The 27953-nt window shown below is 42.0% G+C and overlaps 1 protein-coding gene across 6 annotated transcripts in view; it reads right to left on the bottom strand.

Moving 5' to 3' along the window:
• Nucleotides 1-27953, bottom strand: part of MCF2 (MCF.2 cell line derived transforming sequence) — an 85597-nt gene that overhangs the window by 49851 nt on the left and 7793 nt on the right. For 3 of the 6 annotated variants that reach the window (XM_038748641.1, XM_038748643.1, XM_038748645.1), the window contains exons 1-3: nucleotides 17732-17807; nucleotides 16335-16449; nucleotides 13479-13569 (exon numbers count right to left, since the gene is read on the bottom strand). In XM_038748641.1, coding sequence (XP_038604569.1) covers nucleotides 13479-13569; nucleotides 16335-16449; nucleotides 17732-17807 — 282 coding nt within the window. Of the gene's footprint in view, nucleotides 1-5717; nucleotides 6238-13478; nucleotides 13570-16334; nucleotides 16450-17731; nucleotides 17808-27953 lie in introns of those variants that run through there. The other 3 variants (XM_038748646.1, XM_038748644.1, XM_038748647.1) reach the window with 2 other exon arrangements.

Here is a 27953-nt window from a genome sequence, read left to right as displayed (position 1 = left end):
GGAAAGAGCACGGGCTTTGGAGTCAGAGGTCATGGGTTCGAATCCCGGCTCTGCCAACTGTCAGCTGTGTGACTTTGGGCAAGTCACTTAACTTCTCTGTGCCTCAGTTAACCTCATCTGTAAAATGGGGATTAAGACTGCGAGTCCCACGTGGGACAACCTGATCACCTTGTAACCTCCCCAGTGCTTAGAACAGTGATTTGCACATATTCATTCATTTAATCGTATTTATTGAGCGCTTACTGTGTGCAGAGCACTGTACTAAGCGCTTGGCAAGTACAAGTTGGCAACATATCAAGACGGTCCCTATCCAACAGTGGGCTCATAGTAAGCCCTTAATAAATGCTATCATTATTATTATTATGAAAGAGGAAACATCAATACTTTCCTGGCCTTGAAAAATAAAAGGATTTTTTTTTTCAGGTGAATTCTTGGACTGCCAAAAAGGTCTCAGAGAAATGCACCATTCCAGAAACAGATTTTCAAACTGGGCATCTGTGAGGAACCAACTCTTTGAAATGTTCACGTTGATTTGCCCCTTGTAGTTCTTACAACGCACAACAATATGCCTTGATGAGTTGGGAGGGGAAGACACCCTCCTGCACCTCATAATGATAACAGTGTATTCTCCACTCAAGCCAGCTCATTATTGGTTGAAGACTGGAGAAGTACTGTCTGATGGCTGGTAAGTTTCAAGATGAGTGAGCTCCCTTCTTCTTAGAAAGGAGCCAGTATGCCAGTGTTCTTGACAGAATCACAGCACACCAGTGGTTATCTCCCCACTTCAAAGCCTTATTGAAGGCAGCTCTCCTCCAAGAGGCTTTTGCAGATTAAGCCCCACTTTCCTCATCTCCCATCCCTTCTGTTGCCCTGACTTCCTCCCTTTGCTCTTCCTCCCTCCCAGCCTCACAGCACCTATGTTCATAATATGTAATTTTAATTACAATTCTTCTCTTCCCCCCTCGCAGCCCCAAAGCACTTATGTACATGTCTGTAATTGTATTTATTTGTATTGATGTCTGTCTCCCCCACTCTAGACTGTGAGCTTGTAGTAGACAGGGAATGTCACTATTTATTGCTTTATTGTACTTTCCCAAGTTCTTAGTACAGTGCTCTGCATTCAGTAAGTGCTCAATAAATATGATTGATTGAATGAATAACTATGTGCCACCCTGCAACCATCCTATTCACAAATGGGGCTGGGGGTCTCCACAGGAATGTTGTGTCACAATTTTACATTCTGCATAAGGAAACCATGCTCTCCTTCCTCCTCTCACTAAAAGCCAGATTAATTCTCCTATTGGCCCAAAGAGAATGTGTACTTCCTCAGCAAACCCAGTACAATGATCATTGGATGATGGCAGGGTGAAAAGATAAACGTGATGACGATACAAAGCTCCATGGTAAAGAATGTCCAATTTGATATTTGATAACAAATATCAAAATAAAACCATTTAGTACATAGAAGAATTGGAGAACTTGAAAGAAATATGTGATCCAATTTTTCAGGCAGCCCGCACAAGCTAGACCAGAAAGATGAGGATGAGAGAACTTGTTTTAAAAAGATGTCTAAAAGTATGATTTTAAAACCTCTCAGTAATTGACATCAATGTTCCAGTCTCTTTAAACTTACTTGGGCTAAACTGTGAATTACAGTTTGGAAAATTGCTGCAAATTTTAAAAGTTTCTGGACAACGGCTGAGAGTTGAAAACTTGCCACTGAATCAGAGGAACTCAAATCGCAATAGGTTGCAGGATAACCTAAAAGTAAAATTGATCAATTTCCAGTATTTCAAAAAAAGTTACTCTTCAATTCTGTTCAAATACAGCTAGGAATTGTGTCTCTTTGATCTTATGTTGCTGTGTTAGCCAATCTTAATTTCACTAATTTACTGAATTTAGGAAAGTGGATTTTTCTGTTAAATATTTTGAGGGTTTTTTTTTTCCATTAAGAAATAACTGTTTATGTTCCTGAGCATACTTTTCAAAAGTATCACAGAGACTATCCACAAAATCAGCAATAGGGGATGAAAACTAAAAGAAACACTTGAAGATTGACTATAGTTTTTCACTCTCTACTGAAAACAACCAAATATAAAGATGTAGATGTACATAAAATACCAGATATAAAGATGCATAAAAATGTAGATGGGAGGATAAGAATGCATAAAGGACATAACTGCTCAGACATGCTGAGTAGGAATAATGATAGAATTCTTATGCTTTATATAATAGCTAAAATTAGAAAAATGAGTCTGTTATTTTGATCTATGTGGCAGCTATCACAAAGACTACAAGTAGATGCACCTCTATATAGAGACATATATTTTCTGTATCTATAAAATGTAGTTAGACCTGGATCAAACAAGGAATGGTGATCTGATATTTAGGTTTTTATTTTGCCTTTAGTTCTGACTTTATATTTCTTTAGTGTTCTTACAAAACGGAAATAGCTGATTATGAAATTCACCAACATGGACATGCCTACAACTTTCTTCCATGCCAATGGGGAAGCAAATTATTGCAATATGATGAACGATTCACAGGGGACATAAAACTACCATTGCTCAGTCCCACCTGCTCATTTGAAACTGATTTGGAAGCTTTGGATGGATCCTGGCTCTGCTATTTATCTGCTGTGTTATCTCGAGTATGTCACAACTTTTGCATACCTCTGTTTCCTCATTTGTAAAATAAGGGCAAGATACTTGTTCTCCCTCCCCCTTAGACTGTGAGCCCCATGTGGACGGGAGGTCTGTCTAATCTGACAGTATTGTAGCTACTTATGGGTTTATTACAATTTGGCATTTAACAAGTGCTGAACAAATGACCATTATTATTATCATCATGATTATTATGATTTTGAGGCCAGGGTGACTCTACCAAGCTGTAGCTTTAATTTTTTCCTGGAGTACTGCTTCATTTCTGAAACTCTTACTGTGTGCTAAGCACTGCACTAAGTGCTGGGATGGATACGAGATGCAAGTTGAAAGCTATCAAACTAAAAGTGAGAATGGACATGATGGCTTGTGGTAAACTGTTGACTTTACCACTGGCTTTAAAGCACGTAATGAGCTCATCCCATCCTACCCTTACCTAACTGATCTACTACAGCCCTGCCTGGACACCTGGCTCCTCCATCACCAGTTTACTCACTGTGCCCTGATCTCATCTCCCTTGCCATCAAACCCTTTCCCACGTCCTCCCCCTAGCCTGGAACTCCTTCCCACTCCATATACGCCAGACCACTACTCTCTCCAGTTTAAAAGCATTACTAAGGTCACATATCCTCCAAAAGGCCTTTTCCAATTAAGCCCGCTTCTCCTCAGCTCCCTCTCCCTTCTGCATGATCTAGGCACTTGGATCTGTGACCTTTGAGCATTTAAAATTCACCTCACCCTCAACCACCCAGCACTTATTTATATATTACAAATTCCTTATTTACTTCACTGTCTGTCTCCCCATCCAGACAGTAAGCATATTGTGGGCAGGGAACATGGCTAACTCTGTTGTACTGTACTCTCCCAAGGGCTTAGTACAGTGCTCTGCACGTAAGGGCTCAATAAACACCACTGATTGACTGAAACGAACACTAGACTATCCTATGAAGGAAAACAAGGAGGAAAGTCTCCTGTGATGAATGTGACATGAAAAAAAGTTATTATCAGGACTTAGAGATGAACTGTCAGTAAAGCAAGAACAGGAGATATACTAAGTGCTTGAGCACTGTACTAAGTGCTTGGGAATTGGAAATTTTTTTAAGGAAAATGGTTCGACTTCTAAACTGTAAACGATATCTCCTCTGTGAGTCCCATTTGGGTCAGATACTGTATCTGAACTTGTAGCTACCCCAGCATTTAGGTCAGTGTTTAGCACACAGCAAGCACTGAAGAACCCCAACTATACCGTATGATGTCTCCTTCCTAAACTATGCTCAATCTGATTAGCTTGTATCTACTCTCAGTACTTACTACAGTGTTTAGCTTAACAAATATGATAACAATAGTAAAAATATTAATATAGGATGAAGTTGAATTTGAAACTACTTAGAAAGTAAACAGTGTCACTCTGGGGAAGAAAATGGCCAACAAAATATATTACTACTAAACTTTAGATTTACATGTTATTAAAAGCAAGCTTTCACTTTAGGAGAAAAAGAAAGTGATGGTGCTTTAAAGCAGAGGTAAGGAGTTTCTGTCTGATTCAGAGGTGGATGGGCAACTACTGTACGTTCGTGGGAAGTGGGGAAACATGGACTGAATGTTTTTGTAGAAAAATGGTCTGGTCAGCAGAGTGAAGTATGAACTGGAGTGGGAAAGACAGGAGGCAGGGAGGTCGGCAAGGAGGCTGATACAGAAATCAAGGCAGGATTGACTAACATAGTAGCAATTTGGATGGAGAGGAAAAGGCAGATTTTAGCAATGTTGTAAAGGTTGAACCAACAAGATTTAGTAATAGAATGAATGAAAGATGAGTCAAGGATAACTCCAAGGTTAAAGGCTTCTGAGATACTATAGAATGTGTTGCTGCCTGCAGTGATGGGAAAATCACAGGGAGGACAGGATTTGAGTGGGAAGACAAGGAGCTTTGTTTTGGACATGTTAAGTTAGCAAATGAAAAAAGTGCTGCAAGAGGTATTTTTTAAATCCATCTGCCAATACAAGATAATGATTAACATGTCTAAAACAGAACTCCATTCATTCATTCATTCAATGAATGAAAGAAAATGAGTTTACAATCTAGAGGGGGAGACAAACATTAATATAAATAAATTACATTGAGAGAAAAATAGCAAAATGTATAATTCCAAATCTTGCAACCAGTTATTAATCGGTTTATTTACTTCTTTTTATGCCTCAGTTAAATTACAGTAAAGTCAGTTACCTTTCCTCTGATGTTGTTTCCTAATGAATAAACCCCAAATGTTACCTGAAATTACATGTTACACTCTAATTATCTTCATGTTTCCCTTTAAAGTATACAGGAGTAAAGGGTATAACCTTTCCAATTTATCAGAGAAGGAACCAGTGAGATGGGAAAAGTTATTGTTTGTGCTGAACCTTGAAAGAAAAGCAAGTAAATTTTGATTTAAGACAAATCACAATGCAGATTCAAAAGTTGTGGGTTTCTTTTTCCTTGACTTTAAGAAAAAGGATCAACACTCTGTGCCCAATAACAAGCACCTGGAATTCTGGAACTTCAAATTGTGGCCTTAGGCATGAACCAAAAAAAAAAAAATTTTCATCAATTCTTCCAGGATATTTTCCCTTTATTTAGGTACACCCCGGAAAGTGCTACCTTTCCAAATATTTATTTCTCTTTTAGAAAACCTTCATAGAACTCCCTGGTATCTACCCCTTGATGAAACCCTTGGCTGATTCTGTTTTTTAATCATCTCAGGATCTAAGGAAGATTCTGCTTCATGTCCAGAAAATATCACCAATGTGGTTGCTGAGGCATTTGAAATCTAATTATTTAAATGATCCTCTACCTCTTCAAGTTCACTAAATCACCCGTGGACGTTTCATGGTCGGCAGGAGAGATATCACATCAGAGCAATTCATGCAAAAACAAGACTCCATTGTTTCTGGCTGTCCTTAAAAAAAAAAACCCCATACGGCAGTCTGTGCTATAGCACAGCACTCGCCCCCATGCTGCAGCATCTCTGCACTTGAACTTGGGAATATGCTTTACAGGATTGCAGGCAGAGCCCTTACCGCATTCCTTGGGAACCTCATCCTGCCTCTTGGGGGGTTTGCTTCTGCCATGTCTTTTACACAGAGGAAAAGTCGTCTTCTCCAACTGTCAATTCGGCATTGATGAAATAGGATCCACTTCGCATGAGGTATTTAAGAACTGCTGCTGAAAGCCTACATCAAACAAAGCTGCTGCAGCTGCTTCCATTACCGCCGTAGCGGCACTGGAAAAAGACACTGTCCCTGGTTACACGTCCGACAGTCTGATTCCCCTGATGCTCCTCTTTATTTACCGTTGGTTTTTATTTCCATAAATAAGAAGCCTGACAACCTGGTGAATGATCTGGAGCTGGCCTGCTCAAGAAGATCAGGCATATCCGGATAGTCATTTATCCTTCTTGCACTCTCAGAGATTTCAGCAGTATTGGTGGTACAGACTCTGTTTCTAGGATGAGTTCAATTTTTAAGGTGGAATGCTAAAAATCTCGGGGAAGTTACTACCGGCTTCCAGGTTTTTATTCACTCCAACTGTGGTGTCCCTCGCCTTAATTTATTTGTTTAAAAAAATTAAATAATAGATTTTCTTCCATATTTAAATGTCTTCATTTTCAAATATCCTACTGTGTATTGATAGGAATCTCACAGAAAGCTGGATGCAGTTGAAGACAAAGAAATTATATAAATGACAACAAAGCTTAGGGTTCTCTCCCCACTTTAAAATATTTTAAAAAAGAAAAATTAGATATATCTTTGCTACCAATTTTCAAAGGTATCACAACATAAAACATAAAAATTTAAATAATGAATTTGTTTGTAAATGATCTTGTACCTGATTCACCAAAATGCATAAAAGTAATATTCCCATTCATCCTTGTTTATAAATGAGCCCAAATTTTCAACTCATTTTAAAAATGGCTTCCTTTCAAGAGGTGAATTTTGTTCTTATACAAAATTGAAAGACATCGCTTCCCCATACAATAACCTGGAGCTAGAAATACCCTTGGTGATGTGGTAAAACAATGGTGCAGGTATATGCCCGTTGTCAGGTAGGGACCGTCTCAATATATTGCCAACCTGTACTTCCCAAGCACTTAGTACAGTGCTCTGCACACAGTAAGCACTCAATAAATATAAATGAATGGAGTAAATTCTCATCAGTTGAACTGGACACTTTCCAGAGAGCTCCTTTTAAAAAAGGAGCTCTTTGCTTCTCAATAATAATAATAAGAAGAAGAAGAACATAGTGTTATTTGTTAAGCAGTAACTATGTGTCAGGAACTGTGCTGAGTGCTGGAGTAGGTCAATCATATTTATTGAAAGCTTACTGTGTGCAGAGTATTGTGCTAAGCGCTTGGGAGATTATGGTATAACAGAGTTGGTAGACATGTTTCCTGCCCACTGTGAGGTTTCAGACTACAGGAATACCCAATAGTCATGTCAGATACAATACCTACCCCAAGAGGACTCACAATGAATGGAGAACAGCTATTTACCCCCTTTATGCAAATGAGGGACTGAGACACAGAGAAGTGAAGTGATTTGCCCAAAGACACAGAGCAGGCAAGCGACACAGGATTAGAAAACAGGTCCCCTGACTCTTAGACCCGTGCCCTTTCTCCTACGCCATGCTACTGTTCTTGCTTTCCAAGAAAATAAAAACTGAAACCAGTGGATGTGAAATGTCCTTTAAATTTCAGGCTATGAAAATTAAAACGTGACTCACTTCTGAAAGATTAAAAAACCTTAAAGGAACAAAAACTTTAACCCTAAACTGCGTCACCTGAAAAACTAAAGTTAATATAAAACATTTTTTAAATGAGACTTTGAAGTAAAGTCCCTTAGCCTTGTATACTGTCATACGTTAAAATGATCATACTGCTCTTATAATTGTCTACTCACTCCTCAAGAACCTCCGACGACTGCCCACCCACCTCCCCGTCAAATGGAAACTACTTACCCTAGGTTTTAAAGCACTCAGCTCACCCCATACTACCTCATCTCACTGATCTCCTACTACAGCCCACACACTCTGCTCCTCTAGCATCAGCTTACTCGCTGTGCCCCGATCTCATCTGTCTCACCGCCAACCGCTTTCCCACGTCTTCTCCCTGGCCAGAAACTCCCTCCCCTGCAACATATGCCAGACTACTACTCTCACCACCTTCAATGCATTATTAAGATCACATCTCCTCCAAGAGGCCTTCCCGGATTAAGCCCTTTTACCCTTGGCTCACTCTCCCTTCTGCACCATCTATGCACTTGGATCTGTGACCTTTATTCATTCATTCATTCAATCAAATTTCCTGAGCACTTACTGTGTGCAGAGAACTGTACTAAGCGCTTGGGAAGTACAAGTTGGCAACATATAGAGACGGTCCCTACCCAACAGCGGGCTCACAGTCTAGAAGGCAGAGACAGACAACAAAACAAAACATATTAATAAAAAAAAATAAATAGAATAAATATGTACAAATAAAATAGAGTAATAAATATGTACAAACATATATACAAATGTTGTGGGGAGGGGAAGGAGGTAAGGTGGGGGAGATGGGGAAGGGGAGAAGAAGGAGGGGACTCAGTCTGGGAAGGCCTCCTGGAGGAGGTGAGCTCTCAGTAGGGCTTTGAAGGGAGGAAGAGAGCTAGCTTGGCGGATGTGCAGAGGGAGGGCATTCCAGGTCAGGGGGATGACATGGGCAGGGGGTCGACGGCGGGACAGGCGAGAAAGAGGCACAGTGAGGAGATTTGTGGCAGAGGAGCAGAGGGTGCGGGCTGGGCTGTAGGAGAGAAGGGAGTTGAGGTAGGAGGGGGCGAGGTGATGGAGAGTCTTGAAGCCCAGGGTAAGGAGTTTTTGCCTGATGCGTAGGTTGATTGGTAGCCACTGGAGATTTTTGAGGAGGGGAGTAACATGCCCAGAGCGTTTCTGCACAAAGATGATCCGGGCAGCGGCGTGAAGTATGGATTGAAGTGGGGTGAGACAGGAGGATGGGAGATCAGAGAGGAGGCTGATGCAGTAATCCAGTCGGGATAGGATGAGCGATTGAATGAGCAGGGTAGCGGTTTGGATGGAGAGGAAAGGGCGGATCTTGGCAATGTTGCGGAGCTGAGACCGGCAGGTTTTGGTGATGGCTTGGATGTGAGGGGTGAACGAGAGAGCGGAGTCGAGGACGACACCAACGTTGTGGGCTTGTGAGACGGGAAGGATGGAAGTACCGTCAACACTGATGGGAAAGTCAGGGAGAGGGCAGGGTTTGGGAGGGAAGACAAGGAGTTCAGTCTTGGACATGTTGAGTTTTAGGTGGTGGGCAGACATCCAGATGGAGATGTCCTGAAGGCAGGAGGAGATGCGAGCCTGGAGGGAGAGAGAGAGAGAGAGCAGGGGCAGAGATGTAGATTTGGGTGTCATCAGTGTAGAGATGATAGTTGAAGCCGTGGGAGAGAATGAGTTCACCAAGGGAGTGAGTGTAGACTAAGAACAGAAGGGGACCAAGAACTGACCCTGGAGGAACCCCTACAGTAAGGGGATGGGAGGTGGAGGAGGAGGCCACAAAAGGGACAGAGAATGAACGGCCGGAGAGATAAGAGGAGAACCAGGAGAGGACAGAGTCTGTGAAGTCAAGATTGGATAGCGTGTTGAGAAGAAGGAGGTGGTCCAGTGTCGAAGGCAGCTGAGAGATCGAGGAGGATTAGGATAGAGTATGAACCGTTGGATTTGGCAAGCAGGAGGTCATTGGTGACCTTTGAGAGGGCAGTTTCCGTTGAATGTAGGGGATGGAAGCCAGATCGGAGGGGTTCGAGGAGAGAGTTGGCATTGAGGAATTCAAGGCAGCGCGTGTAGATGACTCGTTCAAGGAGTTTGGAAAGGAATGGTAGGAGGCAGATAGTGCAATAACTAGAAGGTGAGGTGGGGTCAAGAGAGGGTTTATTAGTATGGGAGAGACGTGGGCATGTTTGAAGGCAGAGGGGAAGGAACCAGTAGAGAGTGAGCGGTTGAAAATGGAAGTTAAGGAGGGGAGAACAGACGGAGCGAGAGATTTCATAAAATGAGAGGGAATAGGGTCAGAAGCACAGGTGGCCGGAGTAGCACTTGAGAGGAGGGAGGAGATCTCCTCTGAGGATACTGCTGGGAAGGATGGGAGAGTAGCGGAGAGCGTTGAGGGCCGGGGGGTTAGAGAACGGCCGGGGGGGGGAAGGGGTGACTTTGGGGAGCTCAAACCTGATGGATTTAATTTTATTAATGAAGTAGGAGGCCAGATCGTTGGGGTTGAGGGAAGGAGGAGGGGGAGGAACCGGGGGCCTGAGAAGGGAGTTAAATGTATGGAAGAGCTGACAGGGATGATGGGCAGGGGTGTCAATAATGGAGGAGAAATAGTTTCGTCTGGCAGAGGAGAGGGCAGAGTTAAGGCAGGAAAGGATAAACTTGAAGTGAAAGAGGTTGGCATGGTGTTCAGACATTTGATATTTGCCCCACCCCTAACCCCACAACACTTATATACGCTGCCTTAAATTAGATATTATAAACTATTTATATTAATGCCTGACTCTCCCTGTAGACTGTAAGCTCATTATGGGCAGGAGATATGTCTGCTAATTCTGTTGTATTGTACTCTCCCAAGCCTTTAGTATGACTCAATCATATTTACTGAGAGCTTACTATGAATCAATTGTATTTGAGCGCTTACTGCATGCAGAGCACTGTACTAAGAACTCAATACCTATCACTGATTGATAACTGAGGATGACGTTCCAGATAGTGACAATGATTCCAAATGGGCAAGTGTGGCTGAAAATATCTATGAAGGGAACATGTTCACCAACTCTGTTGTACTGTACTCTCTCAAGCACTTAGCACTGTGCTCTGTACACAGGGGGCACTTAATAAATACCACTGACTGACTGATGCTTGGCTATCCTGCTACAATCTCTTCTCCCCACATTTTATCATCAGTGTTTCAAAGCTGTCGAGGTAGATGATTCCAAGCCCTCACTATTGTGATCCAGTCTTGTTATTTGATGCCAAGTGTGGCTCACAGGTAATATGGATGAAACCGCTCCCGATTCTCTGTCATATAGAAGACTGGACACCACCACAGTTTGTTAGATTGTTATGCTACACCCTCTGATACCTCCCAAGGGCCATTCTTAACCTTCTTGATAGGCATTTCCCTAGCCACACATCAGCAGCAAAATTTGATGACAGCATTATCTGAGTGGTCTTTTTGGCCACGCAGAATACATCTTTTTTGGAAGTTCGTATGTCTTGGTTGTCTTCATGTTTTTTGAGCTCTGCTGGCTCTACGAAGCAATTCATAGCCATATTATTCATGGTCCCAAGAGTCCAGATATTAGCATTTAGCAATTTTTGGATGACTGTCTCTAAAGTCCCGTATAATGATCCCTGCAGATTTCCTGAGTTTACAGTGGTGCAAAGAGCATGACCACTTAGCCATTTTCTTAATCCTGATTCAGCTGAATTGAAACAAATGTGTATCATGAAGGCAAAAATAAAATCTTACTGTTAAATAAACTATCTTATGTAAAAGAGTTACTTTTAGTATATGAAAGATTATTATTAATATGCATTAATGGCTGCTAACCTAGTCTGAGTGGATCTTAAAACATATCTTCCTTGACATAGCCCATTTGCTAAGAAATGATTAATAAAGACACCTTATAGAGCAGTTTTACTCCTGTTGGAATGGTTAATATTTTGTTAAATATCAAATTTGATGTAGCATGTACTGGAATACTTTCTCAAACAATGGCATAAATTCATTCATTCATTCAATCGTATTGATTGAGCACTTACTGTGTGCACAGCACTGTACTAAGCACTCGGGAAGTGCAAGTTGGCAACATAAATGCCACCTTTACAATGTCTATAGTAAAACCGTCTTGCAAAAAAGAAAAAAACACTATGTGCTGATTTCATTCACTTTTTATCCAGTGTACCTCTTGGGAAAACTTTAATTCTCCTTTACTAGGCTAAAATAAAACAACAGGTAAATAATTTTAAAGATGTCTAGTCTGGTACATCAAAGAGTGGCAATGGGTAGAATGTACACAAATTTAGCATGTCCAAAACAGAACTTCTTATCTTTCCACCCAAACCCTGTCCTCCCCAAGTTTCCCCATCTCTGTAAACTGCACTACCATCCTTCCTACCTACACTGTACACTAATCATAACAGTAGTGGATTTTTTTTTAAGTACTTGCTATGTACCAAGCATTGCAGTAAGCAGTGGGTTAGACACACAATAACCAGGCCACACACAGTCCCTGTTCCACATGGACTCACAGTCTAAGTAGGAGGGAGAACAGGTATTTCATCCCCATTTTGCAGGTGAGCAAACAGTAAGAGAGGGGTTAAGTGACTTGCCCAAGGTCACACAGCAGGCAAGGAGCAGAGAATTAACCAATGTCATATCAATACAAACACCTGTTTCTTCTGACATCACAGCTGGATGGAAGAATGATTCCTAATTCCCTAACAATGTTCTATCCAAAACAATGATTTTAAAAGGGTATAATTGAAGGACTAAGTGTACTTTGAATCTAACAATGATGCTGATACATCAATAAGATGGAAAAATTGATCTATCTAGATATATCTATTATATGAACATGCAATTATCAATGGTTCAGCGATATACATTTTGAATCAAAATGTTTAACCCTCCATTACTGACAATTTTTCTGAGTGTCGTAGACAATCAGACAGCGTTAACAACAGGAAATTGCTCTGAACACCAACTGTTGTATTCTCCCAAGCACTTAGTACAGTACTCTGCACACAGTAAGTGCTCAATAAATACTACTGATTGGTTATCAAAAACAATAATGTAAGTGAAGGACAGTGAACCCAAGGAAGAAAAAAGAAATGCACAAATATAGATGAAGGGGGACTGGGATGAGCAGAAACAAGAGAAAAATATTCAAAGGTCTAAATGTACAGCAAATTGAAAAGCAAGTGCATTCTGGTGTGCAAAGGGTGAGTAGAAAATGTAGAAATTGTGAAGCAACCCACCAATTATGCACTTAACTCATCTACAAATGCAAAAGGAACGTGGTGACTTGCTGAACCAGAAATACAAGTCTTCACCTAGCTATACAGTGAGAAGTAAACCGAAATTCAACCAGTTGAAAATAAATTTGGAGAGCACATTTAAGCATTAGGTTAGATATAGCATAATCAGATCAAAGTCCCTGTCCCACACAAGGCTCATAGTCTTTAGAATGGCAGAACAAGGTATTTAACCACATTTTATCCATAATTTATATTAATGTCTGTGTCCCCCTCTATGCTGTAAGTACTTTGTGGGCGGGAACATGACTACTAACTCTGCTTTATTGCACTTTCCCAAGAGCTTAGTATAATGCTCTGCGCACAGTGAACACTTAATAAATAAACACTTAATAAATACCACCGTAATGGATTTACAGAAGAGAAAATTGAAATAGAGAAATTAAGTTACTGGCTACAAGTCACACAGGAGGCAGGTGACAGAGCTGGAATTAGGTCTCCTGATTTCCAGCTCTGCAGCCTTTCCACGCAACATCCAGTCACCACCACTTAACTGCATATTTCAAAGTAGGTGGAGCTGTTTATTCCTCTATGCCCATGCTCTTGGTAGGATTCCTTTTCTTCACTGCTTCCTCCACATCATGATATATTTATTCACCCTCACTTAGAGGTATTACAATGCTATATATTATCTCTCCCCAAAAGGCATAAATACATATATAGAAATATACATAAATACAGTAAAAACATTGAATACTTACAGCTATTCGTTGAAGGGTCATTTTGATAGATGCCCATGTATCTAGTCGTCTATCCAGAATAAGGGTAAATTTGATATCAGGTTCATGTTGCCTGCAAATAAGAAAAATTAATGTGCCTTCACTCCCAATCACCAAGATTAACTGGATTCCTACTATGATTCAGATTAGGCACTAGCCTAGTCACTGCATTGACAACTTCTCTGTGCCTCAGTTACCTCATCTGTAAAATATGGATTAAGACTGTAAGCCCCAAGTGGGACAACCTGATTACCTTGTATCTACCCCAGCGCTTAGAACAGTACTTGGAACGTAATAAGCGCTTAACAAATACCATAATTATTAATTATTATTAAGTGCTTAAAGGGTGCAGATCCAAGTGCACAAGCAGAGTGGAAGAGAGAATAGTAGAGGAAATGAGGGCTTAGTCAGGGAAGGGCATTGGAGAAGATATGATTTTAATATGGCTTTGAAGCTGGGCAGAGTGGTAGTCTATCAGATATGAAGGGGGAGGGGGTCCCAGACTAGAGGGAGGATATGTCCAAGCAGTCAGCAGTGAGCTAGATAAGATGAAGGTACAGTAAGAGTGTGGAGGAACATAGTATGTGGGCTGGGTTGTACTAGGAAATCAGTGAGATAAGGTAGGAGGGGGAGAGCTGATTGATTTAAAGAAGAAGGTAAGACGTTTCTGTTGGATGTGGAGGTGGATTGGTAAGGGCTGTGGGGCTGAGGAAGGGTTGAATAAAGAATAAGAAGTTGAGTACAGTGGAGAGGGCAGTGTTGAGGGAATCAATTAGTGTGTCAAGAGAAGGTAGGTTGGGTATGGAGACCAAATGGGGCATGATGACTTTAGGAAGTTAGATGGGGCCAAAAGATCTGTGAGGGAACAAAACAGATTTGTAGGGAGTGGGTATGGGAGAGAAGGCAGGTGAGGGGATGTGGTCAGATAGAGGAATTTCAGAGCTGGTGAAGTTGAAAATTGCACAGTGACAAGACTTTCCAAGCGCTTAGCACAGGGCGCTGCACTCAGTAACTGCTCAATAAATACGACTGAATTGAATGAACGATTGAATGATATGGAGGAGATAGATGGTGTGCCCAAGTTAATAAATGGAGGAGGTGGGGTGGAGCAAGAGGTCTGTGAGGTTCAGGAAAGGAGGAAGCAGGCAGCAAAAGGCCATCAGAAACACCCACATGGATACTGAAAGTCCCCAAGGATCAATGTAGGGATGGAGAAAAAGAGAAGGAATATGAGAAAGGAATCAAAATGATTGAAAAAGTCAGAGGCCGGGCCTGGAGGGTGGTAGATGACCACCATTAACTAGTGGTAGAGGTGGCCGATATGGACCTCAAAAGTAGAGAAAGAGAGGGATAGGGGAGGTGGAATGGTGGAAAAGCTGCATTGGGGAGCAAAAAGGAAGCCAGCTCCTCCCCCTTTCCTAGTGAGTCGTGGGGGGAGGGAGAAGATGAGTTCCCCCCCACCCCTTGGGAGAGAGCAGCAGGTGAGTCAGCTAGTGAGTGCAGATAATTTCAGTCCACTTCTCTTTGCTTGTGTTATTCTTCATGGAAATGGGTAAAGTTACCATTGGCTGAATACTTTTTCCCCTTTGAGCATCTTAGTGTGCTCCTCTCCACACCCACTTCAACGTCTCTCTAAACCCAACCCCCTTGGTCTATTCCCATCTCTCCCCCTCCCTCCAGGCTCACATCTCCTCCTGCCTTCAGGACATCTCCATCTGGATGTCTGCCCGCCACCTAAAACTCAACATGTCCAAGACTGAACTCCTTGTCTTCCCTCCCAAACCCTGCCCTCTCCCTGACTTTCCCATCACTGTTGACGGCACTATCATTCTTCCCGTTTCACAAGCCCGCAACCTTGGTGTCATCCTCGACTCTGCTCTCTCGTTCATCCCTCACATCCAAGCCGCCACCAAAACCTCCCGGTCTCAGCTCCGCAACATTGCCAAGATCCGCCCCTTCCTCTCCATCCAAACCGCTACCCTGCTCGTTCAAGCTCTCATCCTATCCCGTCTGGACTACTGCATCAGCCTCCTCTCCGATCTCCCATCCTCGTCTCTCCCCACTTCAATCCATACTTCACGCCACTGCCCGGATTGTCTTTGTCCAGAAACGCTCTGGGCATGTTACTCCCCTCCTCAAAAATCTCCCGTGGCTACCAATCAACCTACGCATCAGGCAGAAACTCCTCACCCTCGGCTTCAAGGCTCTCCATCACCTCACCCCCTCCTACCTCACCTCCCTTCTCTCCTTCTCCAGCCCACACCTTCTGCTCCTCTGCCGCTAATCTCCTCACCGTGCCTCGTTCTCACCTGTCCTGACGTCGACCCCTGGCCCACGTCATCCCCCTGGCCTGGAATGCCCTCCCTCCCCACATCCGCCAAGCCTGCTCTCTTCCCCCCTTCAAGGCCCTACTGAGAGCTCACCTCCTCCAGGAGGCCTTCCCAGACTGAGCCCCCTCCTTCCTCTCCCCCTCCTCTCCCTCTCCACCCCACCCACCTTACCTCCTTCTCTTCCCCACAGCACCTGTATATATGTATATATGTTTGGATGTATTTATTACTCTATGTATTTATTTATTTTACTTGTACATATCTATTCTATTTATTTTATTTTGTTAATATGTTTTGTTTTGGTCTCTGTCTCCCCCTTCTAGACTGTGAGCCCACTGTTAGGTAGGGACTGTCTCTATATGTTGCCAACTTGTACTTCCCAAGTGCTTAGTACAGTGCTCTGCACACAGTAAGCACTTAATAAATACGATTGATTGATTGATTTCCATAGATCTGGAAAGGTCATTTGGCATGATGGAAAAAACTGAAATGAAGTTTACAGCAATACCTTGGAACAGATGTTAAGTAAGTCAAAACTTTCGTTAAAGCATCCTCAGGCACTTCTCTGAAATGAGCATATTCCGGAAATGTTATGATCCAGTCATTATCCTTCCCTCGACCACCTAAAAGTAGAATAATTACTTCAATTAGTAACTCACAAAACAGATGCATGACTCTAGGCAAGGGCTAAGGAGTCAGGGTACCAAATAATAAAAGACCCCAGAGATGCAGTTCCTTCCCTCTAGGCCTTTGCTATGCAAGAAGATTAAGCAAACTCGATAGCATATTTAAGCATTCCTTGGCTTCATTTGAGCAGGCCATGATCGATAAACAGCAAGACAAGGCTAACAGGTTTTCTTCTACCTGTCCAGAGAAGACTTTGTTGTATGTACAGCATGGTTCTTAAATCTGCTCTTTAGGGAGGTCACTGATTTGGCCTGGCAGAGAGAGGGACAGGTTTGCTATGGGAGGTGGCATTTAATGAAATGCAGGAGACCAGCTAAGCAAGAGTGAGTGGGTGAGGAGTCTAAGAGCAGTAGAATGACTGTTAGCCATTGGGTCTGGTGGAAATGGAAAAATTTGTTTCCTTCTTCTTGTTGTCCTGTCCTGAAAGCAGGCCTGCACTAGAGACTCACCTAATAGGCACGGGTTTCAAAACACATGCCACAACTAGTCAGGCATGCCTGTACTACACCCACGGCTGTGTAATCTTGTAACTACCCTCTCTATATAAGTACCCAATTAATGAGATCTGCTAGGAGGGGAACATGAAAAAAAAAACCTAAAATCACAGAAGCCTCTGGGAGGCAAAAGTGCTTGAGAAAAACCAGGCCAAGAATGAGGATATTCTTCTCGTTTACAACCGTTCTCATACTTGGACATGCAGAAGAAAAAGTTCAGTACTTTAACTTAACACTAGGACACATTTTGGGAATCAGGTTTGATTTCCAACTTCACTAAATTAAACAAATTTTAATCCTTCCCAATACACTGGCAGATTTCATTAATTCATAGTCTGTATTCAGTCTAAAACTGCATAGACTTTTGGATGTTTAGAATTGAATATATATTAAAAAGATTAGCACTGTCAACCAGATGGTGGAAAATGAAAAAAAAAACTTAACTCATATTCATTTCCAAACAAATTAACAAATCAACAGTACCTTCACAAGAAACCTAGGTTTTAGATTTTTTTTCCAAACTGCCCAAATGTTTTATTAACATCATAGCTAATAATAATGATGGCATTTGTTAAGCGCTTAATATGTGCAATGTACTGTTCTGAGCGCTGGAGTGCTAACTAGTAGCACTCATTCTCTCTGAGCCACATTTTGCTAAATAGAGCATGAGTTCATTAGGAGTATTCAATTACCTTACAGGACAGACACCAGGAAGTTCACTCACCAGAAAGAAAAGCAAATTTTTTCATCAAGTGATCATTGATGTCCTTTGCACAGATGGGAACTGCAGTCTTTAACATGAACAAGAGTCACAAAACAAAATTTTAAAATGCATGCTACATGAATGACAATACAAAGTATGGATTATTTTGGTTGCATTTCATTAAACCTGATTTCTATCCCCAAATTATTTATTTAATCATGGCTAAAGGAATTCTAACTTATTTTTAACATTTTCATCAAGAAAATGTAAACTGATTTACAAATCCATCCTAAGTCTGTCATACAGAATACTGAAGTCAATTAAGTACATTTAATTATGGTATTTTAGTGCTCACTATGTGCCAAGCACCATTGTAAGCGCTGGGGTAGATATAAATTAATTAAATTGGACACAGTACCTCTCCCACAGTTTAAGTAGGAGGGAAAAAAGGTGTTAAATCCCCATTTTACAGTTGAGGAAACAGAGATCCACAGAAGTTAGGTGACTTGCCCAAGGGCACACAACAGACAAGTGGCAGAGCCAGGATGAGAACCCAAGTCCTCCGACTCCTACGCCCACAGTCTTTTCATAGGCCATGCTGCTTCTCAGTATATCCACTTGAGTCAATTGTATCAACAAGTTGCTTGGAATGGGTTATCCAGAAGGTTAGACTGTTTTCCTTGAAGGATCTCTGTTCTTTCTACTCTGTAATATTTGAAGTTGCCTTGGACTACTGGTTTTCATGGCCAGTTTGTTTTAGCACTTTTCTCCCTTAATATCCCTTCCTTGCATTTGGATATGCACCCTTTATTCACTCCTCCCTCAGCATTTAGGTACATATCTGTAATTTATTTGGATATATATATATATATATATATATATGTCTGTCTTCCCTCTAGACTGTAAGCTTGTAGTGGGTAGGTAACGTGGTAGTCTGTTCTATTACACTCTCCCAAGTGCTCAGTACAGTGTTTTGCAAACAGTAAGCACTCAAATACTCAAGCACTTCCTAAGCCCTCCCACTCCCTTCTGCGCCACTCTTACTTGCTCCTTCATTCATCCTCCCTCCCATCCCCACAGCACATCTCTAGATATCTATAATTTATTTATCTATTTATATTGTCTGCCTCCCCATATAGACTGTGAGCTCATTGTGGGCAGGAATATGTCTATTTGTTGTTTATGCTGTACTCTCCCAAACACTTAGTACAGTGCTTTGCCCACAATAAGCATTGAATGAATACAATTGAATGAATAAACTATGGTTGATTCCCTCTCTCCCCCTTCATATCCAACATCCGATTATTCCCCCCACCTTCAAAATCTTATTAAAATCACATCTCCTCCAAGAGGCCTTTCCCGACTAAGTCCTCATTTCCCCTACTCCTTCTCCCTTCTGCTTCATCCTTGCACTTGGATTTGAAGCCTTTATTCACCCCCCATCCTCAGTCTCACAGCACTTATTTACATATCGGTAATTTATTTTAATGCCCGTCTCCCCCTCTAGATTGTAAGCTCCTTGTGGGCAGGGAATGTGTCTACCAACTTTGTGATACTATACTCTCCCAAGCACTTAGTACAGTATTCTGCCCAGATTAAGTGTTCAGTAAATATGATGAATTCAATATGGTCCTCCCCTTAAAGCCAAAATGGGGATTAAGACTGAGAACCCCATGTGGGACAGGGACTGTGTCCAATCTGAATACCTTTTATCTACCTACCCCAGCACTTAGTACAGTGCCTTGCACCATAGTAAACATTTAAATGTCATTTTAAAAATGGTGCCGTACCCAACTGCCCTGGATAAAACCAAATGAATGACCACCCTAGTCCCAGGAGGATCTAGGGAGGGAATGAGAGAAGGAAGTGGCAGAAAGGGTTAAGAGAAATAATACCCAAGTAAAGTTTCCCTTAGGAAATAGTGTAAAGTGCATATGTCTTGCCAGGCTCTTAAGTAAATTCTTCACTTGCAAACCAATCCTTCAAATCCTGTTCAACAAAAAGGCACCTGCTATTGTCATTACCTACCTTAATGGCACAGATAGATCTAACATTACCTAATGTTGTGAAGTTAGCTTCAATTACTCTAATCAAGTCATTTAAAATGCTTCAAAAGTATTTTGAAGGGAGGTGATCGAGTCATGGAAAATTTGGCAGCATTCTCTCCAAGTGAGAGTAAGAAACATCCACATTAAAATTCAATTAGTATTTTTATTAGTGTATTTGTTAAGCACTTACTATGTGCCAAACACCGTTCTAAACACTGGGATAGATATCAAGTTACTCAGAAGCAATCATATTTATCAAGCATGTACTGTGTGTGTGCAGCACTGTACTAAGCACATGGAAAACAGTACAACAGAGTGGGTGTACAGGTTACCTGGCCACAATGAGCTTACAGTCTAGACAGACATTAATATAAGTACATAAGTTCCAAATATGTATGTAAATGTGGGGCTGAGGGAGGGATGAATGAGAAGTTCAAATCCAGGTGCAAGAAAGGAATATTAAGACAGAAAAGTGCTAAAACACACTAAGAAAGCCAGTGACCCAAGGGAACTTCAAACATTACAAAGCAGTGTGGCTCAGTAGAAAGAGCACAGGCTTTGGAGTCAGAGGTCATGGGTTCAAATCCCTGCTCTGCCAATTGTCAGCTGTGTGACTTTGGGCAAGTCACTTCACTGCCCTGGGGAGGTTACAAGGTGATCAGGTTGTCCCACAGGGGGGCTCACGGTCTTAATCCCCATTTTACAGATGAGGTAACTGAGGCACAGAGAAGTTGAGTGACTTGCCCAAAGTCACACAGCCGACAATTGGTGGAGCAGGGATTTGAACCCATGACCTCTGGCTCCAAAGTCCATGCTCTTTCCACTGAGCCATGCTGCTTCTCTACTTCTGCTTCTCCTGTACCTTCCCAAGTGCTTAGTACAGTGCTCCGCACACAGTAAGCACTCAATAAATACGATGGAATGAATTGAATGAATTCGTTGTGGGCAGGGAATGTCTATCAACTCCACAATGTTCTATTTTCCCAAGCACTTAGTACAGTGCTCTGCACACAGTAAGCACTCAATAAATACAATTGACTGATTGATTGTTTCTGATCCCGGCTCTGCAACTTACCCATTTTGTGACCTTGAGCAAGTCACAACTTCCTTATGCTTCCGTTTCCTCATCTGAGGAGTCAGTACCCTATCAAGCAGCGTGGCTCAGTGGAAAGAGCACAGGCATGGGAGCCAGAGGTCATGGGTTCTAATCCTGGCTCCGCCACTTGTCAGCTGTGTGATTTTGGTCAAGTCACTTAACTTCTCTGGGCCTCAGTTACCTCATCTGTAAAATGGGGATTAAGACTGTGAGCCCCACGTGGGACAACCTGATCACCTTGTATCCCCACCCCGTGCTTAGAACAGTGCTTCGCACATAGTAAGCACGTAACAAATGCTATCATTATTATTATTTACTTACTTTGGGAAGCCTATGTAGCTGACCCAATAGTAATTCAGCCCCAGGTACTGGACGGGGTGTATAAATTTGGGAATTGAATAGATCACAGGGCAAACCACTTGATTAAATCCTTTTGACTCGTCTTCCACAAGCAAAAGACGAGAAAAGAAAACTTTATCTCAAAGGGGTGTTCAAAAAAACGAATGTGTCTAAACGCTTAGTACAGTGCTCTGCACCTAGTAAGCACTAAATAAATAAGAATGAATGAATGAAGATTATGGCAGGAATTCATAGCCACCCCATTTACACTCTGGACTGATAAGAGTAAAAAATCTGGCCTCTCAAATGGCATCTATCTAAAATAATGCAAACCCAAGAATACAACCATACAGCTACTTAGAAAAAAAACATGAGACATAGCATGGCACAGTAGTGTGTGGGATAGCGGCTCCCTCTACCCACCAAATCAGAGTCCAGGTCAGGATCAGAAAGAGTCTTTATTCTTTCTCATGAGAAAGGGCACTACCCCCGTCGCTCAAACAGCATCAGCCGGGGAGTGCGCTTGTTGATTGTACGAAGCTGATTTTTATAGCCCTAACGCATCCTCTTCCTCCCACCGACTATCCCCTTTCTCCATTGTAGGGCGTACAATCTAATCGCGGCAGCTAGCACCCAACACGCGCTCGGGTACAAGGCTGACAGTGGCCTTGTGGTTTAACCTGCATCCTGTTTTTCGGTTAGCTGCGTCCTGTTTTTTTGTAAACAGGTCCTGCAATGTGGCTGTTTTATTTTCCCTTCATCTCCTTCCGGTTTGTCGTATCTGGTGTAACCCGGCCTGGCCCGGGGAGATAGCTTCTGCCTTCCCTCCTGGGGTCTCATGAGGAAACTTCACTGGGTTCCATCCCTCACAGTAGATAAAGCACAGGCCTGGTAGTCAGAAGGTCATGGGTTCTAATCCAGGCTATGCCACTTGTCTGCTGTGAGACCTTGGATTTACTTCTTTATGCCTCAGTTACCTCATCTGTAAAATGGGAACTGAAACTGAGTCTCATGTGGGACAGGGTCTGTGTCCAATCCAATTTGCTTATATCCACCCCAGTGCTTAGTAGAGTGCCTGGCACACAGTATGCCCTTAACAAATACCATAATTATTATTATTACAAAACACTTGTGAAATTTAAAAAAAAAGAATTCAGAGAAAATTTATTTCCAAAATCTTATATTCTGTTCCACTACTATGCCTACTGATCTTTGAAGGTGCATTAATGTTCATTTAAAGGAAGAGGTGGTATACACTTTACTATACTTTGAAATGTTAATATTGTGCTCTCCATACAATAAACATTCAGTAAATATCATTGATTGATTTACCTAAAGGGTGTGTTTTATTTACTTATCTCTTCCATGGGGAACAAACAGACATGGAAAAACTTGCAAATAAATTCAGAGGAGGTATAGGAGCAGGTTTAACCTGAAAAGTGTACACACTGAAAAACCTGCCTATCACACTGCCTGTCATTATATTTGTATGGATAAACAGGACTTCTTCAGAGTTGAGAAATAAAAGGGGTGTGAGCAGATGAGAACAAGTATACCACCTTCATCTGACTTTTGTAATGAAGGCATTACAATACTGAAATTATATGAAGAGAAGCAGCGTGGCTCAGAGGAAAGAGCATGGGCTTCGGAGTCAAAGGTCATGGGTTCTAATCCCGGCTCCGCCACTTGTCATCTGTGTGACTTCAGGCAAGTCACTTAACTTCTCTGGGCCTGTTACCTCATCTGTAAAATGGGGATTAAGACTGTGAGACTCATGTGGGACAACCTGATCACCTTGTATCCTCCCCAGTGCTTAGAACAGTGCTTTGCACATAGTAAGTGTTTAACAAATGCCATTACTATTATTATTATTATTATTATCAACATCTCACCTCCCTTCTCTCCTTCTACATTGCAACCCATACACTATGCTCCTCTGGTGATAACCTTCTCACTGTGCCTTGATCTCACCTGTCCCGCCGCCAACCTGTGGCCTACCTCTGGCCTGGAAAGGCCACACTCCTCAAATCTGCCAAATAATCACTTTCCCCTCCTTCAAATCCCTACTGAAGGCTCACCTCCTCCAAGAGGCCTTCCCAGACTAAGCCCCACTTTACCTCATCTCCCACTCCCTTCCACGTCACCACAACTCACTCCCTTTGCTCTTCCCCCGTCTCCTCGCCCCACAGCACTTATGTATATATCTATAATTTTATTTATTTATATCGATGCCCATTTACATGTATTGATGCCTGTCTCCCTTCCTCTAGACTGTGAGCTCGTTGCGGGCAGGATTGTCTCTCTTTATTGCTGTATTGTACTTTCCAAGAGTTTAGTAGAGTGCTGTACACAAAGTAAGCGTTCAGTAAGTAAAATTGAATTGACTAAACAATAATAATAATAATAGCATTTGTTAAGCACTTACTATGTGCAAAGCACTGTTCTAAGCACTGGGGAGGAAACAAAGTGATCAGGTTGTCCTACATGGGGCTCACAATCGTAATCCCCATTTTACAGATGAGGGAACTGAGGCACAGAGAAGTTAAGTGACTTGCCCAAAGTCATACAGCTGATAATTAGTGGAGCCAAGATTTGAACCCATGACCTCTGACTCCCAAGCCCGGGCTCTTTCCACTGAGCCATGCTGCTTCTCTGAATCAATGAATGAATGAATTTGTATTCTCATTTTCATGTGTCAAAATCTGTGAAGAAAGATTGTTATAATGGAACCAAGGGGTGTGATACCAGTGAAGTGGTTTAAAATGACTTGGCATCTCTTCTATAACATTTTAAAAATTAACAAAAAAAATAAGCTTTCAACCCTTGACTTTGATTTAGTCTAAATTTAGACCCTAAATTAGGGAAACAAATAATTTTAATAGTAGTTGGCACTCAAGCACTTTCAAAGCAACATTGCCAATTCTCTGGTGAAATCATTAGGATTAAGCTGTGTTTCCTGTGTATTTTTTTCCTTTGTTCCAAGGAATAGAGTCAGTTCATAAACATTCACAACTCTGAAAAAGCTCTTATTAGAACAAAGAATTTAGATCAAAGTTGCTATAGCAACCTAGCGATTTACATTTCTTTAAGATTCTCTGTCTTGCAGTAGTTCTGAGCTCTTTTAGGAAAGTATACTGTGATTTAAACTGGAGTTTTTAAAAGCAGGGAAAATATTTGGAAACAGCATTTCTCACAGTTTCACTGAGAAAACTGAGTAAAGACAAAGGTCATACAGAAATGTAGGGAATGATAAATCATATTACGGGTTAAATATTTATAGATCTGATGAACATTTAACCTTACTTAGAACTAATGACCATGGAGAGTGAAAATGTTGGGAGTACATCGGGGAAAACAGGCTGGGGAAACAGTAGAACAGCATTTACGCAATGGTATAGTAGCAGGTCTCAATCTTTTTGGAGCAACGGACACCAGAGCTTACAGGCTCCCTGTATCCAACTGACTACTTGCTTGAAACTTGTGAGAAAAGGCTGAATCCTCAGTCCCAAGGTCCCAGACCAGCAGAGACCATGACTGCTAATTCTGTTGTACTCTAAGTGCTTAGCACAGGGCTCTGAACATAGTAAGCACTCAATAAATATCACATTGATTGAACCCAATCTCACTCCTTGCCACCCCAGAGCAGCAAAAATATCTTTGTCATTTGAGGCTGGTTGCCAAATTACTGTTTAAGAAAGGCTGCTTGAACAGTTTCTGAAATGACATTTAATAAAAGCCTTCAGACCATACTGTTTCTCAAAATGGCAACATTTAGTCAGTTGGGTTCTGCCCCAAACTCAAAGACTTGGGTAGAAACAGCTCAGTCCAAGGAGCCCAGGGAAGGAAGAGATGAGAAAATGGATTATTAATTTACCCTAAGTCTACTGTGCAGCTATCAAATTGTGATGCCAATCCAGGCCCCAATTTACAATTAGAATGGTGTTTTGTGGCTCTCTTCACCATCTGGTTGAAGATGTGGTAATTTACTAAATGGCTTTCTAGTAGTAGTCTCAAACTACCATATTTCTCTAGAGTCTTATTAAATATGTGTTGTTCGCCAGTCCTGAGAACTGTAAAGATAAAATCCCACTTGGGAACTTTAGTAATTCCCTACACTAGAGCCAAAGCTTCAAGCTTCTGTGCCAGGGGGAGTTTAAAGTTAAGTGCCCAAGGTGAAATATCAACTAGCAACCTCCCACCTGGTTTAAAAAAATCCAACCGTGCGGGCAAATGGAGAAGGGGCAGGGGGAGGGGAAGGGGGTGTGGAAAGATAAAATAATCTCTGCGGTTTGAGCACCTCTTTCAGGATACAGTTCATTATAATGCATTTGCTTGAAATTCAATTACAGCAAAGAGTTGTGGTAAAAATACACCTAAATTTGCCAAATTTAGCAAATACATTCCAAGATCTTCTCTTGCTCACAAAAACCATAAAATCTTCTTAGGAACCAGTCAATTATTTTTAAGGGCAATTTTTCCACAAAAAAAACTTCTGAATCCTCAATCCTCTGGGTTACTATTATTTTTTTCATGAAGTACTAGATGAAATGTCCATCCTTCACCTAAATTAGATAATGTACTTCCCTCCGCAACCCCTTCTATTTTCTCTTTCTCTCTTTTTGTTGCCAGGGTCTAGTGGCAGACCTTCTGGTACTGGTGAGCTCTTCTTGACCAGGTGACCAAAGGGGTCCAGGCCTGAGCAACTACTCCAATCCCCATTTGAGGTTAAAACTACACAACACGTTTATCCCCTCAGGAAAAATGACTTCCTTGCCTAATAAATTCCTGTTCTCTTTAAGACATAATTTACTTTGCTTTACTTTGAGAAGCAGCATAGCCTACTGGATAGAGACCGGGCCTGGGAGTAAGAAGGACCTGGGTTCCAATCTCAGCTCCACCACTTCATACATTCATCCATTCAATCGCATTTTATTGAGCTCCTACTGTGTGCAGAGCACTGTACTAAGTGCTTGGGAGTACAATACAACTGTCAGCTGTGTGACCTCAGATAAGTCACTTAAGTTCTCTGTGTCTTAGTTACCTCATCTGTAAAATGTGATTTAAGACCTTGAGCCCCATCTGAGACATACTGTGTCCAACCTGATAGCCCCTTTATCTACCCCAGAGCTTACAGTGTTCAACACATAGTGAGCATTTAACAAATACCATTATTATTACTAACCATACTGAAACAAGTAAAACTTTCAACTTCCAAAAGAACAACCAGGTTTATTAATTGGTCAGTCAGCAATATTTGAGCACTTATTGTGTGCTGAGCACTAATTAAGATATTGGAAGAGTACAAGAGATTAGTATTCTGGGTGGTGTTGTGAGAGATTAGGTGTTACAAAAGTGCTAAAGTTGCAGGGGATATAGCCTGAGATTAGAAATTAACTGGGGAAGGCCTCCTGGAAAAGATGTGATTTCTGGCCCAGTGTGATGGCTACTTGGAGAAGGAGCAGATTCTGGAAATGTTGAAGAGGAAGGAATAATGGGATTTGGTGATGGCCTATAGGGACTGAAAGAGAAGGAAGAGTCAAAGCTAGATCTAAGATGTCAAGTTTCAGAGATGGGAAAGATTGTGAGGAAAAATAAAGTGGCTGAGAAGATAAAGAGTAGATCAATATTGGACACACTGAATTTGTGGTGCCAGAGAGACATCCAGGTAGAAATGTCCTCAAGGTAAGAGGAAAAGTAAGATTGCAAAGAGACAGGGAGAGACAGAGACCCAGAGAAAAAGACAGGTCCAAACCTACAAAGGGGGAGACCCAGAGTGAGAGCGAAAATGAGGGCGAGAAAGAACGGGAGTGAGAGAGGAACTCAGGAAGATACTGGGAGTCAGCCACATAGACATAGTAGTTGAAGCCATGGGAATGGATGAGTCCATTGAGAGAGTAAGTGTAAAGTGAGAAGAGAAGGGGATCCAGGGCACAACTTTGAGGGACACTCACTGTTAAAGGGGTGGGAGGCAGAGAAAGGAAGAAACCCAGGAGAGCTGTGTCAAGAAACCCAAGTGTTTCAATCAATCAAACCTGTTTATTGAGAGCTTACTGTGTGCATAGCACTGTACTAAGCACTTGGGAGAGTAAAATATAACAGAGTTGGTGGACATGTTCCCTGCCCATAATGAGTTTGCAGGAGAAGCAGTATGGCCTAGTGGATAGAGCACGGGCTTTGGAGTCAGAGGTCGTGGGTTTGAATCCCAGCTCCGCCACATTCATTCATTCATTCATTCATTCATTCAATCAGTCGTATTTATTGAGCGCTTACTGTGTGCAGAGCACTGTAGTAAGCACTTGGGAAGTACAAGTTGGGAACATATAGAGACAGTCCCTACCCAACAGTGGGCTCACAGTCTAGAAGGGGGAGACAGAGAACAAAACAAAACATATTAACAAAATAAAATAAGTAGAATAAATATGTACAAGTAAAATAAATAAATAAATAGGGTAATAAATACGTACGAACATATACAAATATATACACGTGCTGTGGAGAGGGGAAGGAGGTAAAGCGGGAGGGATGGAGAGGGGGAGAAGGGGGAGAGGAAGGGGAGGCCTCAGTTTGGGAAGGCCTCCTGGAGGAGGTGAGCTCTCAGTAGGGCCTTGAAGGGAGGAAGAGAGCCAGCTTGGCGGATGTGTGGAGGGAGGGCATTCCAGGCCAGGGGGATGATGTGGGACGGGGGTCGACGGCGGGACAGGCAAGAATGAGGCACGGTGAGGAGATTAGCGGCAGAGGAGCAGAGGGTGTGGGCTGGGCT

This window comes from Tachyglossus aculeatus, chromosome 6 (assembly GCF_015852505.1).
Source record: "Tachyglossus aculeatus isolate mTacAcu1 chromosome 6, mTacAcu1.pri, whole genome shotgun sequence".
Lineage (NCBI taxonomy): Eukaryota > Metazoa > Chordata > Mammalia > Monotremata > Tachyglossidae > Tachyglossus > Tachyglossus aculeatus.
This window is presented reverse-complemented; position numbering and strand designations above follow the sequence as displayed.